The sequence below is a fragment of the Saccopteryx leptura genome, chromosome 2, assembly GCF_036850995.1.
Source record: "Saccopteryx leptura isolate mSacLep1 chromosome 2, mSacLep1_pri_phased_curated, whole genome shotgun sequence".
In the NCBI taxonomy this organism is placed as follows: domain Eukaryota; kingdom Metazoa; phylum Chordata; class Mammalia; order Chiroptera; family Emballonuridae; genus Saccopteryx; species Saccopteryx leptura.
In genome coordinates this window covers 81387157-81400938 of record NC_089504.1, presented here as the reverse complement: position 1 = coordinate 81400938, position 13782 = coordinate 81387157, and the positions used below count along the sequence as shown (strand labels likewise).

The 13782-nt window shown below is 39.2% G+C and overlaps 1 protein-coding gene across 3 annotated transcripts in view; it reads right to left on the bottom strand.

Moving 5' to 3' along the window:
* Positions 1 to 4702: 4702 nt before the first annotated feature.
* Positions 4703 to 13782, bottom strand: part of FOCAD (focadhesin) — a 342443-nt gene continuing 333363 nt past the window's right edge. For all 3 annotated transcript variants that reach the window (XM_066368255.1, XM_066368257.1, XM_066368256.1), the window contains 5 exons: positions 13466 to 13643; positions 11037 to 11134; positions 9134 to 9385; positions 7022 to 7097; positions 4703 to 5091 (listed from right to left, as the gene is read on the bottom strand). In XM_066368255.1, coding sequence (XP_066224352.1) covers positions 5018 to 5091; positions 7022 to 7097; positions 9134 to 9385; positions 11037 to 11134; positions 13466 to 13643 — 678 coding nt within the window. In that variant the 3' untranslated portion in view covers positions 4703 to 5017. The remainder of the gene's footprint in view (positions 5092 to 7021; positions 7098 to 9133; positions 9386 to 11036; positions 11135 to 13465; positions 13644 to 13782) is intronic.

Sequence of the window (13782 nt, the reverse complement as noted above, 5' to 3'; positions counted from 1 at the left end):
TCCAGAAAAAAAATCTTAAGAAATACATCAAATTAGGTGATGTTTCAATTTTATTTGATTAACCTTACAGTACTTCATGTTCAGAAGAAACCTAATAGTTTTTTTTTTAATTTATATAAGTATCTTGATGTATTGTTACTTCTATGTTTTATTCTTTTTTTTTTTCTTTTTTTTGCAACAGAGAGAGACAGAGAGAGGGACAGATAAGGACAGACATACAGGAAGGGAAAGAGATGAGAAGCATCAAGTTTTCATTGAGGCAACTTAGTTGTTCACTGATTGATTTCTCATATATGCCTTGACTGGGGGGCTATAGCAGAGAGAGTGACCCCTTGCTCAAGCCAGTGACCTTGGGCTTCAAGCCAGTGACCTTTGGGCTCAAGCCAGTGATCATGTCTATGATCCCACGCTCAAGTCAGCAACCCCGCGCTCAAGCTGGTGAGCCCCTGCTCAAGCAGGATAGGCCTGCGCTGAAGCCAGCGATCTCGGGGTTTCAAACCTGGGTCCTCTGCAACCCAGTCTGACACTCTATCTACTGCACCACTACCTGGTCAGGCTGCTACTATGCTTTAATTCAGAGGTCCCCAAACTACGGCCCGCGGGCCGCATGTGGTCCCCTGAGGCCATTTATCCGGCCCCCACCGCACTTCCGAAAGGGGCACCTCTTTCATTGGTGGTCAGTGAGAGGAGCATAGTTCCCATGAAATACTGGTCAGTTTGTTGATTTAAATTTACTTGTTCTTTATATTAAATATTGTATTTGTTCCCATTTTGTTTTTCTACTTTAAAATAAGATATGTGCAGTGTGCATAGGGATTTGTTCAGTTTTTTTTATAGTCCGGCCCTCCAATGGTCTGAGGGACAGTGAACTGGCCCCCTGTGTAAAAAGTTTGGGGACCCCTGTTTTCATTGTTAAAGAGAACCTTTATTAATTAATAAATTTCCATTATCTTACCAAGTCTCAATGTACATTTCATGTCTGTATTAAAGCATTACAGCTACTATTTTCAGAGAAACATAAAGGTGGTAGCATTTCCATTACTTTAAAAAAGCACATTTTTTGTAGTCTTTTAACCCTTACAACTACTTTGTCAAGTAGGTTATTCCTTTTATCTAAGAAATAAAACCAAAGGCATCATCACTGTCATTTTTATTCAGTTTCATACTCAATAATTTGGCCAGATATTACTTCACAAGTTCCCTATGTTTGACAGAAATTGACCTTTTTAAATTGCAATTTTTAAATATTTTGTATGCCTGACCAGGTGGTGGCGCAGTGGATAGGACATCAGACTGGGATGAAGAGGACCCATGTTCAAAACCCCGAGGTCACTGGCTTAAGCATGGGCTCACCAGCTTGAGCGCTGGGTCGCTGGCTTGAGCGTGGAATCATAGACATGATTCCATGGTTGCTGGCTTGAGCCCAAAGGTTGCTGACTTGAAGTCCAAAATCACTGGCTTAAGTCCAAGGTCACTGGATTGAGCAAGGGGTCACTCACTCTGCTGTAGCCCCCAGTCAAGGCACATAGGAGAAAGCAATCAATGGACAACTAAGGAGCTGCAACAAAGAACTTATGCTTCTCATATCTCTCCCTTCCTGTCTGTCTGTCTCCATCTGTCCCTCTCTCTGTCTCTATCAAAAAATTTTTTTGTACTGTCTAGGAAGATTAATAGATTACATGTCAACTTACTAATTCATAAATACAATATGTATCATACATTTTAAAAGGAACTTTAGAATTTCGGGGTTCAGAATACCATATTTCCTTCCAGAAAATAGAAGAGCACGTTACCTCATCCTGGACCAGAGCAGTGATGGTACACATTTACCCATGAGATGGTGCCGTGAGGTGTTTTTACATAAAAGTAGTGAGGGATGTGAACTGTTCCAGCCACCTTCTGTCCTGTGGTTCCATTTGCAATGCCTGAGGCTTTGTTTAGGTCAGAGATACAACTGACCAGAGACTTAGCCGACAACTCTGGCTTTAAGGAAGCCCCATCCTCTTACTCAAATGATCTGATTTCTCTTCTAAACACCGATTTACTAAAATGTTTTCAAAAATTTGAAACTACTGCTTACTTTCAATGTGGCTAAGTTATTTCAAGATATGAGTTGAGTCCTTAATAGAGCCGTATTCTTAATATCATTATAATATCAATATCTTTGGTTAAAATCATTTGGAGAAGTTAACTCTGGCAAGTAACTTCAAAATAAGGTTATTAGCCAATTTGTTACCCTGGAGCCAATACATTACAAATAAAGGGATTTGAGGCACTTACATGTTCCAAATGTACACTATTCAAATCAAGCAGGGTGTTTGGATATTTCTGAAACATATAACATGACTTTAAACCCCCATCTTAATTCATTAGTATATCCCAGCATGGTATTTGTCTAGACAACTTGTGATTTCAAAAACTAACAGGAATGACCTGTAAGGAAATTTTTCTTTTGTATAGCTTGAACATCTATTTAAAAAAGGCAGAGACTTCTGATTTCTAGAGAACAAAGTGAAATATCTAAGGGAATAATTCTTACCTGAGGTACAGGTGACCAAGTGAAGGGTGTTACTATTCCAGTGACCTATATCTTAAGAGGTTGAGACTTTACAACTTGTAGAATTTCAAATTTAGAATCTTCCATTTTAGATTCTTTAGAGGTTCCCATGATTAGGAAAACCCTACAGATTTTATGCTCAAGACCGTGGAGACAAAACCAGGGAGCTGGGGAAGATGGTATAGAGGTATGTCTAATTTCCTCCCTTTGTACTCTTCTGTTTTCTTGTCAAAGTCAGGAGCAGGGACAATGTTTGAATGGGAAGAAAATGGGCTGAACTGAAAAAGGCAGTCAGGTTTAGAAGTCTGGGCTGATTCTTCATACTTTCCTTGAGCTTTATTAGTAAGCTCTCTCTGGGGGGGGGGGTACAGAGGAGTCTTTGGTGCCCACTTCCTCTCCTCTGCTCTCTATTGCTACCATGCTTGCAAGCTGGTCCCAGAATCTAGAGTCCTTCACCCTACGAACAACTTGTTCCTTTGCACTGTAGCTCCTAAACTTCCCAGTTCCAGGGACTTACTAACATAAGGCACAATTATTTCTTTGATCTGATTGCAGTAATTTACATTAAGCATATTAAGCTATAGGTTTAATAAAGCATATTAAACCATTCACATATTAAAACCAAGGTTAATCCTTGATGGGAGTTTTCCTCTTAAAGTGAGTGTCGATTAGTAGTAGAAAGGGCATTGGATCTGGGGGTCTTGGAGATTGGTTCTAGGCACAGCTCTGCCACTTGCTAGATGTTTTCTTTGTTTAAAAGTAGAAGGTAATGCCTCTTTCACAGTACCATTACAAGGGTTAAATAAGATAATACAAATTAAAGCTCTAGGCCATCAATAGTCTGGCATCTAACAATATTAGATCAATGTCAGCCTCTCATTGGAGGCAGTATAAGGAAGTGTATGGAGGTGGGAAGAAGAGGGGAGCTGGCTTCTAATACAAATTTCCTACTTTTCTGCTTCCTTCAAACTCCTTTCCCTCTTGCCCAGCCTCTAACGAGGAATATATATAAAATACTGGCAACGCAGGTAACTACTACCTGAGAGCCCGCCTTCTCCTCCCTCTTTCTCTGTAGCCTCCCAGCATCCTGTGGAGTTCAGCAAAGGAAAACTGTAATCAGGGAACAGAATGTGAGTTACACAGAGAAACACAATTATATAAAACCTGGAAACTTAAATCCATTTGAAAGACAAAACTAGTAGATCTATTTTTAACCTAAGTGGAGGTAGGTACACTTGGTGACAACATCAAGGTAATGTCATGTGGCAATACTGAAAGTTCTTTGATACTTCTAAAGTTGTAGGCACTGTGCTACAGCATGAGAGACATAAAAGGATGTTATTCCAATGGCATGGAATTTCTCCCCCAGGATCCCATATTGGTATACATCAGTATGTTGATATGAATGGCTAAAGACAGCCCTGACTAATGACTGCATGAAGAGAAGATAATTAAGCTAGAGATTTGTACTTATAGAATATATTAATCTTTCAGGGAGGTTATCTGTGAGTTTTTGCTTGCCTAGTATCCCATCATCTTTCTTCTGGGGAAACCCAGTTCAGGTGAATATATGACACAGGCCTGGTCAGTTAGAGTACCCTAGTTCCCAGGGACACACATGGACTCAAGATGAATCGGAGTCCTCCCCATATTGCTACTGCCATACCTGTGAGCAAGGACACCTTTGAGGTTGCTGGCAGCCATCCTGACAACTATGTAGAGTGATCCTCAGAGGAGCAAAGCCTGATGGCATTGTTTGACTCACTGGGTGCGACTGTGCTAAGCAGATCTACTCTTTAGCTTCTTGGTTTGTGAACTAATTATATTCTCCTTTTTAGCCAAAGCCATTTTGAATTGGGTAACTTTCACTTACTTGCATTCAAGAGATCCTAGCATAAGAAAATTACAGCCACCACTAATGTAGTCTGATTTGGCGAACACCATGCTTATTATTTAAAAGTGTATAGCAGTTCCAAGAGAATGTTTCATCCATAAGAACAAGAAACGATGTCTAACTCATTGACTCAATGAATATCCTCTGGAGATGTCTTGGGAAATAGATCATAATGCCTCCATCACCACTATAGTTGGATTTTGCTAGCAAAAACTTACCTATGCCTTAAGACAAAAGTCACATGAACAAAATTAATGAAATTATTTTACTAGAATTTTGGGGTGAGGAAATGATATAGTCAGAGTTTCACAAAGAAAATCTTCAGATTGAACTCCAGCCAAATAAAAGTTCAAGTTCTCATTTCAGTCTCCACTGGCTGGGGTACCAAAGCAATGACCCCTCTCCTGGCACTCGTGGTTCACACTGTCAGTTAGGGGGCCATCCTTTCGTGACCCTTAACTCTCTGAATCATGTCTTGGGATCCCAGACACAAATTCTGAAAAATTTCTTCCATTTGTGTGGTTTTCTTCTTCCAGCTGAGAATGCGGCTGGCTAAGCAAAACTGTTCACCAACCATATGCTCTGGTCCATACAGCTTTCTTCTTAAATTCTGGGAGAACTCTTAAGGACAGCAGGGTTGCTAAGGGGGGAAAAAAAAACACACAAAAAAACTGTTGCATTTGGTAGAGCTGCATTTGCAAAGGTCATTTAGAACTTGGCCTTTTCTCTCTTGTCTAATCTTTAAGACTAAGAATTCCCATCAAGACTTAAGCAGAATTTTAATGGTAGCATAACCATTAATAAAGACTGGAGGAAAGTGTGTTTTGTTTGTTTGTTTCGTAACTAGGTCAGGGGAAATTTTTGCAGAATTAAAACAAAAACTGATTTCAGGATTGCTAGTGATATTTTGCTTAATCTGGGTACTGATTATATAGGCATGTTCCCTGTGTAAAAATCTGCTTATGACTTGAGTACTTTTCTACATGAATATAATTTTTCTATTAAATATTTAATTAAAAGATAAACCAAACCAAACCAAACCTGATTCTGTAATGAAGTTAGGATCCTGGGCTCAATGGAGCAAGTATAACTATACTTAACATGTACCCACAAGACCACAGCTTTTCTTATCTGTCATGAGTCCCTCAGATATCAACTTAAAATAGGGAAGTTCTGTGTAATGCTTCTAGATAATGTATCATGTATCTTATTTTAGAATACTAATATAAATATATTGAGATGTTATTTAAAATATAATAGTGCGAAGGGATGTAGGTGAGCCAGAATGACACAATTATTGTGTGTGACTCTAATAAGCCCTTAAATATATAATCAAGTTGAACATGTACTTTATTGACCAAATAACTCTTTCTAAACAGTATCAATTGTTTGTTATCTTCATAACCTAAGACAGTATATATTTGGAACAACCGATGGTATTATGGACCCATAGCTATTAGAAATGAGTCCAATCCCCCCACCCCACACACACACAAATGGAGAAAATCCTAGCAGCAAATCTCTAGGGATGGATCTAGAAGAAAATTCTCAATGAAGTTCTGTGATTGATCAGAATCACCTTCATAGACAAGCCTTCTACCTTGGTGTGTAGAGAGAAGAATCAGAACCAATACATTGGGAAATTCTTGCTTGTTTGGCAAATAATAAATTATACCATACTTCAACTAAAATATGGTCACACTATGATTCCAGGCTAGAGACAGGTCTGATAGATTATCACAAGAGCAGGCCAACAGGCAACCTTCCCAAGGTGAGACTTTTCAGGGCAGTGTATACGGCACGTCAGGGGTGTGTCCGCAGCAGCCACTGGCAGGATATAGTCCCCTAACCCCCACCCCAGTCCTAAGACACAGATGACAGTATAAGCTATCTTGGGTCATAGAACCAGTGCCTAGAAGACTTCTCATATTTGAGTAAAAAAAAAAATTGACATAATTTTCACAGAAAGATCTGTTTGTGGATGCTACAGTCATTATTTAACAAATCAAAAGAGGAGTATTATAAAAAAAACACAAAAACCATGTAAATCCCTAAAAGCATGGGAAATGTCCAATTACCGTGGCAAAATACTAGGCAGACATTAAAAATACTATTATGAAGCCAGTGTAAGAACAGATTAAATGCTTTAAAAATAATTTTAAAATAAAAAAGGCAGTGTTCAAAGTGTCTATATTTTTTCCAATTACTTATGATTTTAAATATGTTAAAACAGCATATACACAGTGAGGGGAAATCTTAGAAAAAATGTCAAAGTTAACAATGACCAGTGGGATTCTGGATTCCTCTTTTTCTTTTATTGAATTTACTACATTTTAATTAAAGTAATATTTTACAATTATAATAAAACCTTTAAAAACCATTAAATAAAAATAAGTGGCACTGAAACTCTTTTTTTTAAATTCACTTTCTAATTCAAAAATGCCACATTGGTGACAGCTCCCGGTTACGTCTCTACACTTTCAGGAACCAACACCCACTAGAATGCTGTGTTGCAGCACAGACAACATTGGAAGTCTTCCACCTATAGTGGGCATAAACGGAAGTCATACCCTTTAAAAGACTCCTGGATTTTGCAGAGAGGCCTTCTTTAGGACTTTCCATGAGGTTGAATAGCCAGTCAATGAACTAGGACGAAAATGAAGAATAATGTCAGTGAAGACAACCCCACTATCAGAGATCAGTCAGACCCCTGGGCCCATACACATGCGGATCAGTGCACTAGTCCCTGGGTAATACCTGGCAGGGCTAGGAGAGTCCCTGGAGAAAGGGACTAGGCACAAGATGTTAAAGAAAGATACCCATTTAGTCAAATAACCCACAGACTCAAATCTCCTTTCCTTGCTGAATACCCTGAGACCTGCTATAGGTTTTAAGAGTGAGCTATACGTGGGCCCCAAGGGCCTCCTGTGTGCCATGAACATTCTCTGCCATTACTGTGAGAGGTCCAGATAGACCAAGAACCTACTTCAGTTCCACTCTCAATGAATAGCAGCGTCAAGATTTGAATGCAAGTACAGCTGGCTTCAAAGCCTCACACTCTTTCTCTGCATCATGCTGCCTGGGTCTGTGTGCATGCAGGCCTAGGCTCCTAGCTGGGCAGTAAATAGAGAAACACATCAGGTGTAAGCCACTGTTTCTAAAATGAAATATGTTTCTGTAGATAAGAACAGTTTATGCCCAAGTGAATATGAAACAGCAAGTTGAAATGCAAGAGGAAAGACATAAAATAATTAGGTAGAGCCAAGTGTGTTAACTGCAAATAAATCCTGCAAATGAGGTGGAAACTAATAGTTTTCGTGAGTTTGACTGATTTCCTAGGGTGCAGCCAAAATTGTTGCAATGAAATTACTCCCGAATGTTGCCAATCTTCACTCATTTTAACTTTGGATATAGAAGCTGAGTTAAAGAAAGAGTAAAAAGGAAAAGAAAATATACCTAATTTCTTGCTTCAATTAAAAGTTTTTCTCTTTATTTTTTCTCCATTTTGTTTAAAAATATCCTACTGGTAAAGTAAATAAACCAAGTGATACAAATACATAATTGATGTAGGATGTCTACAGTGTAGTTCCAAGTGAACACGGTGTCCTAGGCGAGAAACAGCATGAGGGGTTATCATGTTTAAATTTATCTTGATTTGTCTATGGCCATATCACCCTGAACTTGCCCAATCTTATCTGATGTCTAAATTTATCTTGATTCACAGTGAAACAGAAAACACAAAATTTGGGGCAACAAAACTAATGCTTGTCAAGTTTAATAAAACAAAGGCATTATAATTGAGATGCTCAGGGGAGTGTGTATAGTTAAACTGTGGGTCCATAGTTCAAAAACTTTTTTAAAGATTAGTGTTCAAGTTTTAAGAATATGCCACATAAAGTTGGTTTTGAGCTTTCAACCTCATAAAAACCCAATTTTGATGAGAGGGGATTCAGAAAAGAATCTTTCAAACAACTGTATTAAAATAAAGACAGGTCAGAGCCACGCAATGAAGATTCCAGGAAGCACAGCATTTTCTTACGCTCTGCACGACAGCTCGTAGCCTGGGGAAGCTTAATATAAAAAACCAAAAGGTATCTCCTAGAGTCTGAATTTTCCTGAGGACAGGGTGATCTCATCAGACCTTTCCAATCCTCCCCACAGGATCTGGCGCCAGCAGGGGCACGGTGGGCATCCGGCACATGGCCGCAGGATGGACGGAGCTCTGCCACATGAAGGATGCTCCAGGCTTGCGTTTTCCCTCAGATTTCCCTGACCTGCCTGCACCCCTCACTGTCGCTCACCCCCATCCTTGCTTCATCACCACTGTACCCTTCTTTATCATAGGAGCTTGCAACCTTGACCTTGTCTCCCTTACCCGGGGAGTCTGAGCTCTCAGAGACTTATTCATCATTTCATCTCCAGGATCAAGCACATGTGCTTTCAATAAATGAACGCCAGGATAAGCTTTTCTGTCCACCTCACCCCCAGTGTGAGCACAATGTGGTGTTGTCATTGTTAGCCTCAATCTGTGAGGCTCTGCATCTGGCTGAGACTTGGGGCTGGGTAGAAAAGCCTGTGGTGTAATTCAGGTTTCGCTTTAACTCCTGCTTCCAATCTACAGCAGAAATTGCTGAGGAGAAAATGGCCACCTGCCCTGAGAAGCAGGTGGCTGACCACCTCACCTTCTGGGTCTGTTCCTTCCATGGCTCTTTCTGCAGCAGAAGAAGCATGCTACTGGGAAGGAGGGTGAGAGCCTCCTGCAGAGTGACCCTGTGCATTGGACTCCTGCCAAGGAAGCTTGATGCTGGCCCAGCTGGGCCATTTTCTTGATGCCATGGCAACCAACTGGCACTGAGACCAAGGAGGAGAGGGGCAGCATGGTCTGCCCATGCAACCACTGCAGCTGCAAATATCAGCAACAAGAAGTCCACAGCCTACAATGGAAATAGAATCAAGCTTAGGTCATGTATTTTAACAATTCAAAGTAACACATGTTCACATACACAGACCCGTGATGATGCAACGTTATATTCCCCTTCAGTCAACCCCTCCTCCTCCACCCCTCACCCCAGAAGAGAAAATGGACTGAAGAACAAACTGCGTTTCCATACTTAATAAAGAGACAATTCAGGGCTTTGTTAAGTTTTTGGGAGCCCCTTTTGTGAATACAGAAGGCCCATCAGTTTCATTATTATTGCTCTCATATTTCAGGAGAAACATAATTTTATTCCTAATCATAATGAGATCCAAATATTTATCTGTTTGGTGTTTTCAAAGAAATTAAAAATTAAGAGTGATATGGAGATATTTAGATTTATTGCTGTGTGGCTAAAGCTGCTTTATAAAAATATTTATAGTCTTATTCTATTTTTGAACAATAACAAATGCCTCTCCTCAAGCATTTTAACAAATCTATCTAGAATCCATCCTTTAAATTTTATTTATCCAGTTTTTAAAATTTATTTTTTTTAAATTTATTCATTTTAGAGAGGAGAGAGAGAGGGATAGAGAGAGAGAGAGGGAGAGAGAAAGAGAGAGAGAGAGAGAGAAGGGGGAGCAGCAGGAAGCATCAACTTCCATATGTGCCTTGACCAGGCAGGCCCGGGGTTTCCAACTGGCGACCTCAACGTTTCCAGGTTGAAGCTTTATCCACTGTGCCACCACAGGTCAGGCCCATCCTTTACATTTTAGACTAATCTAGACAACTGCAGAAATGATGGTAATGGGCTACCTCTGTTGGATTACTGTGATTTAAATTACACATCTTTCTGCTTATCTGTATTTTATAGGTTTTAAAAGATTTTCCTAAGAAAACAGAGAAGGCTAATAAAAGGAAATTAGAACAAAAAAGAGGAAGATTATACTAGTTTAAAAAAGTTTAAAAAGAACTCCTCAATCTCTTAAAATTCCTACTCTAACTAACTAAAATTTTAAAAACACACACAACTCAGAAAAGTGGGGCAGAATTTCAAGCAATATTCCAGGTTATGCACCTTTTTACTCACTAAGAAAACATGTAACATATTCCTGTAAAAAAAAAAATCCTACCCCTAAAAGATGCACAATGAGCAGCTAAAAAAATGAGTTGAGAAAAGTTCTGATATCATTTTATTTATTAATCTTTTTCTTTTTAAACTCACCCAGTACCTATGGTTGTTAACCTGTTTTGGGTCATTGGTCATTTGAAGGTGTGTTGAAAACTCTAATAAATGCACACATGCCCACAGGTGCTGGTGCGCACACAGATTGTTTGCATACATTCCAGGAATGTCTTCAAACCAGGCATGTGAAGCCACCTGGGCCAGTGTGGAGGCCAAAGCCCTGTACCCCATCTGCTTTGTGGAATGTCCTTTGTGCTACCTGTCAAGGAATGTATTCTGTTGAAAATATTTTTCAAAGGCAACCCTAGGCATCTCTAAGAGCCTGGTGAGGCCATCCATTTTCTTGAGACATCACAGTTGTTACCATTCTTAAAAATAAAATGAAGGAGAGGAAAGCTACACACAGCAACATATTCCTCGTTTGGGAGAGCAAATATAATTTCTTTATTTTAAGAAAGCTATAAATTACTCCTCTAAATTGTACCTCATCAAGAGCCACATTTGGAACAGATGTTGACTGGTAAGTAATGTTCCTGATATAACCCATCAGTTCCAAGAGCCATTCCATTCTCTTCAAAACACCTGAAAAGATAAAAAGCATTTTCTTACCCAACCATGGTTTTTCCTTTGAATTGCAAAGGAGAATAATAATAACTACCATAACTCAAGCAGAACACCTGGTGGGGATTTCAGAAAATATTTATAGTTACAACTGTTCTTATAATACCTGAGACTTGTAATTATCCATGAGAGTTGACACTATTCACATCAGATGACCATATTTTGGTCTTCATTTTCAATAGCTAATTTATTCTTCAAACCTACCCACACACTAGTGATAAAATGCATTTACTGGAGTTTCTTTCTCAATATTAAACACACTGAGAACTCTGACACACCACCTAGCCAGTAATGTGGAATCTTGATAAGCTGTTTTTATAGTCCTTTGCTTAAATGTCCCCACTCTATGCCAAAATCGCAGAGAAAAACTATCCCAAAGACAAAAGAAAAATAAAAAAACAGCTGTTATAAGGTAACTGGAGAATAAACAACATAAATATTAATTTTTCCTTTTGTTCTTTTAAAACTCTTACGTAGAAAATTAAATTTAATGGGGTGACATTCTATATAGCATTTGAACTATTGATTATATTGTGTGCCCATCAAACCACTTTCTGTCACCATATATGTCCCTCTTTACTCCCCTCCCCCAAACCCCTTTCCTAGGTTACCGCTTCACTTTTATCTATGTCCATGAATCTCATTTTTTATTCCACTTATGTGTGAAATTATATAATTCTTAGTTTTTTATGATGTATTTATTTCACTCAGTATAGTGGTCTCAAGGTCCATCCATATTTTCATAAATGACAATATATCATCATTTCTTATGGCTGAATAGTATTTCCTTGTATATCTGTACCATATCTTCTTTATCCAATTCTCTATTGAGGGACACTTTGGTTGTTTCCATGTCCTGGCCACTGTGAACAAAGCTGCAATGAACATGGGGCTGCATGTGTCTTTGTGTACCAATGCTTTTGAGTGGTTTGGGTAGATACCCAGTAGAGGAATTGCTGGATCATATGGTAGTTCTAGTCTTAATTTTTGGGAGAACCACCATACTTTCACCATAATGTCTATACCAGTTTACATTCCCACCAGCAGTGGATGAGGGTTCCTTTTTCCCCACAGCCTCTCTAACACTTGTTATTACCTGTCTTGTTGATAATAGCCTAACAGGTGTGACATGGTATCTTATTGTAGTTTTAATTTTTATTTCCCTAATAGCTAGCAAAGATGAGCATCTTTTCATATATCTGTTGGCCATTTATATGTCTTCTTGGGACAAAAACAAGGATTCCCATTATAGTAAAAAGTACTTGGGAAAGTTTTCAAAATTTAGTGAATAAGAGAAAAATGGGAATTAAATTTAAAGGTCAAATGTATTTCAATTTGCTTCATGTATGTTCATACATAATTGGGAACACCTACTGGATTTTTCTGATAAATACACATTTGATTTAGAGTAAAAAAGGTCTAGTTTCTTATCACAGGTTCATTTTTTATTAGTCAAGCACTAATGTAGATATGAGACAATTATCTCAATTGCCAAAGAGGAAGAGGAATCAAAATTTCCTATATAGTTTTGAAAAGAATATTACAGTTACACTCATCAGTTTTCTCTCAAACCTTTAAAGATACAAGAGACAGGGAATGGAGCACAGAGACATAAGTAACTTGCCCAGGCTCCCAGGGCTCCCAGCCATATCTGATCTATATAAGCCAGTGCCACTCAGAACCTGAATGGAGACTCAAGAAATTCAAGCATATGACCAAAGGCGTGGGAGGAGAAATGAAGGAGTTCCCTTTTCAGATGATTATTAGAGCCCAAACGACTAAAATGGTTTAAAAGTTGCACCACATGATTCATAGCAGAGCTTCAGGCCTGAAACTTCTAGCTTGAGGATGTAGTTAGGTTGTACAGATTTTATTCTTCTCACTCCTGAGAAGCTCCTCTGTAGCATAACTATTTAATTGTATCATTGCTGTTTTTAGTTTGTTTAGAAAATGATTCCCCACAGGCCATTTTCATGAAAATGTCAGTCATAGTCAAGGGATACCCTGTCTGTCTGAGAAACTGAAGCAGGCAGAATCTACCTGAATAACCTGTTATATCCTTGAGGCCCCAAAACAAGATAAAAACCCTCAAAAGAATCTATTCCCATCTCCAAAGAGTGGATGCTGGGAGCTGTAACACCTCATTTCCATCCAAGGCGCTCCTCATTGGGGTAACAAGGCCTCACCTGTGTCAAGAAGCACTAAACCGGGTTTTAAGTTGATGAAACAACTGCAACTCGACAGGGGTGGCAGCAGACTTTTCTGTCCCTGCTGGCGCCCCGCTGACCTCACCTGTGTTGGCATGGCCCACAATCCGTGCCTGGTAGAGGCTGTGCAGCGTCATCCAGGCCAGTGTGCCTTTTTCATGGTGCTGAACAGCAACACTGAGCACGTCAGTCAAGCCCATCAAGGGGAACCGTCCTTGGGAGACCAAGTATAGTCTGACAAAGGCAGCCTTTTCTATGCTGCTCTGCAAAAAAGCAAATCGTTGCAATACTATTAAATTAGCTGAAGTCATTATAGAATCTCAGGGCAAGGGCAAAACAGAAAGGGTGAGTGTGAGGTTGATTATTATTCCAAATGCTAAAACTGATCATTTCCTGCCATGC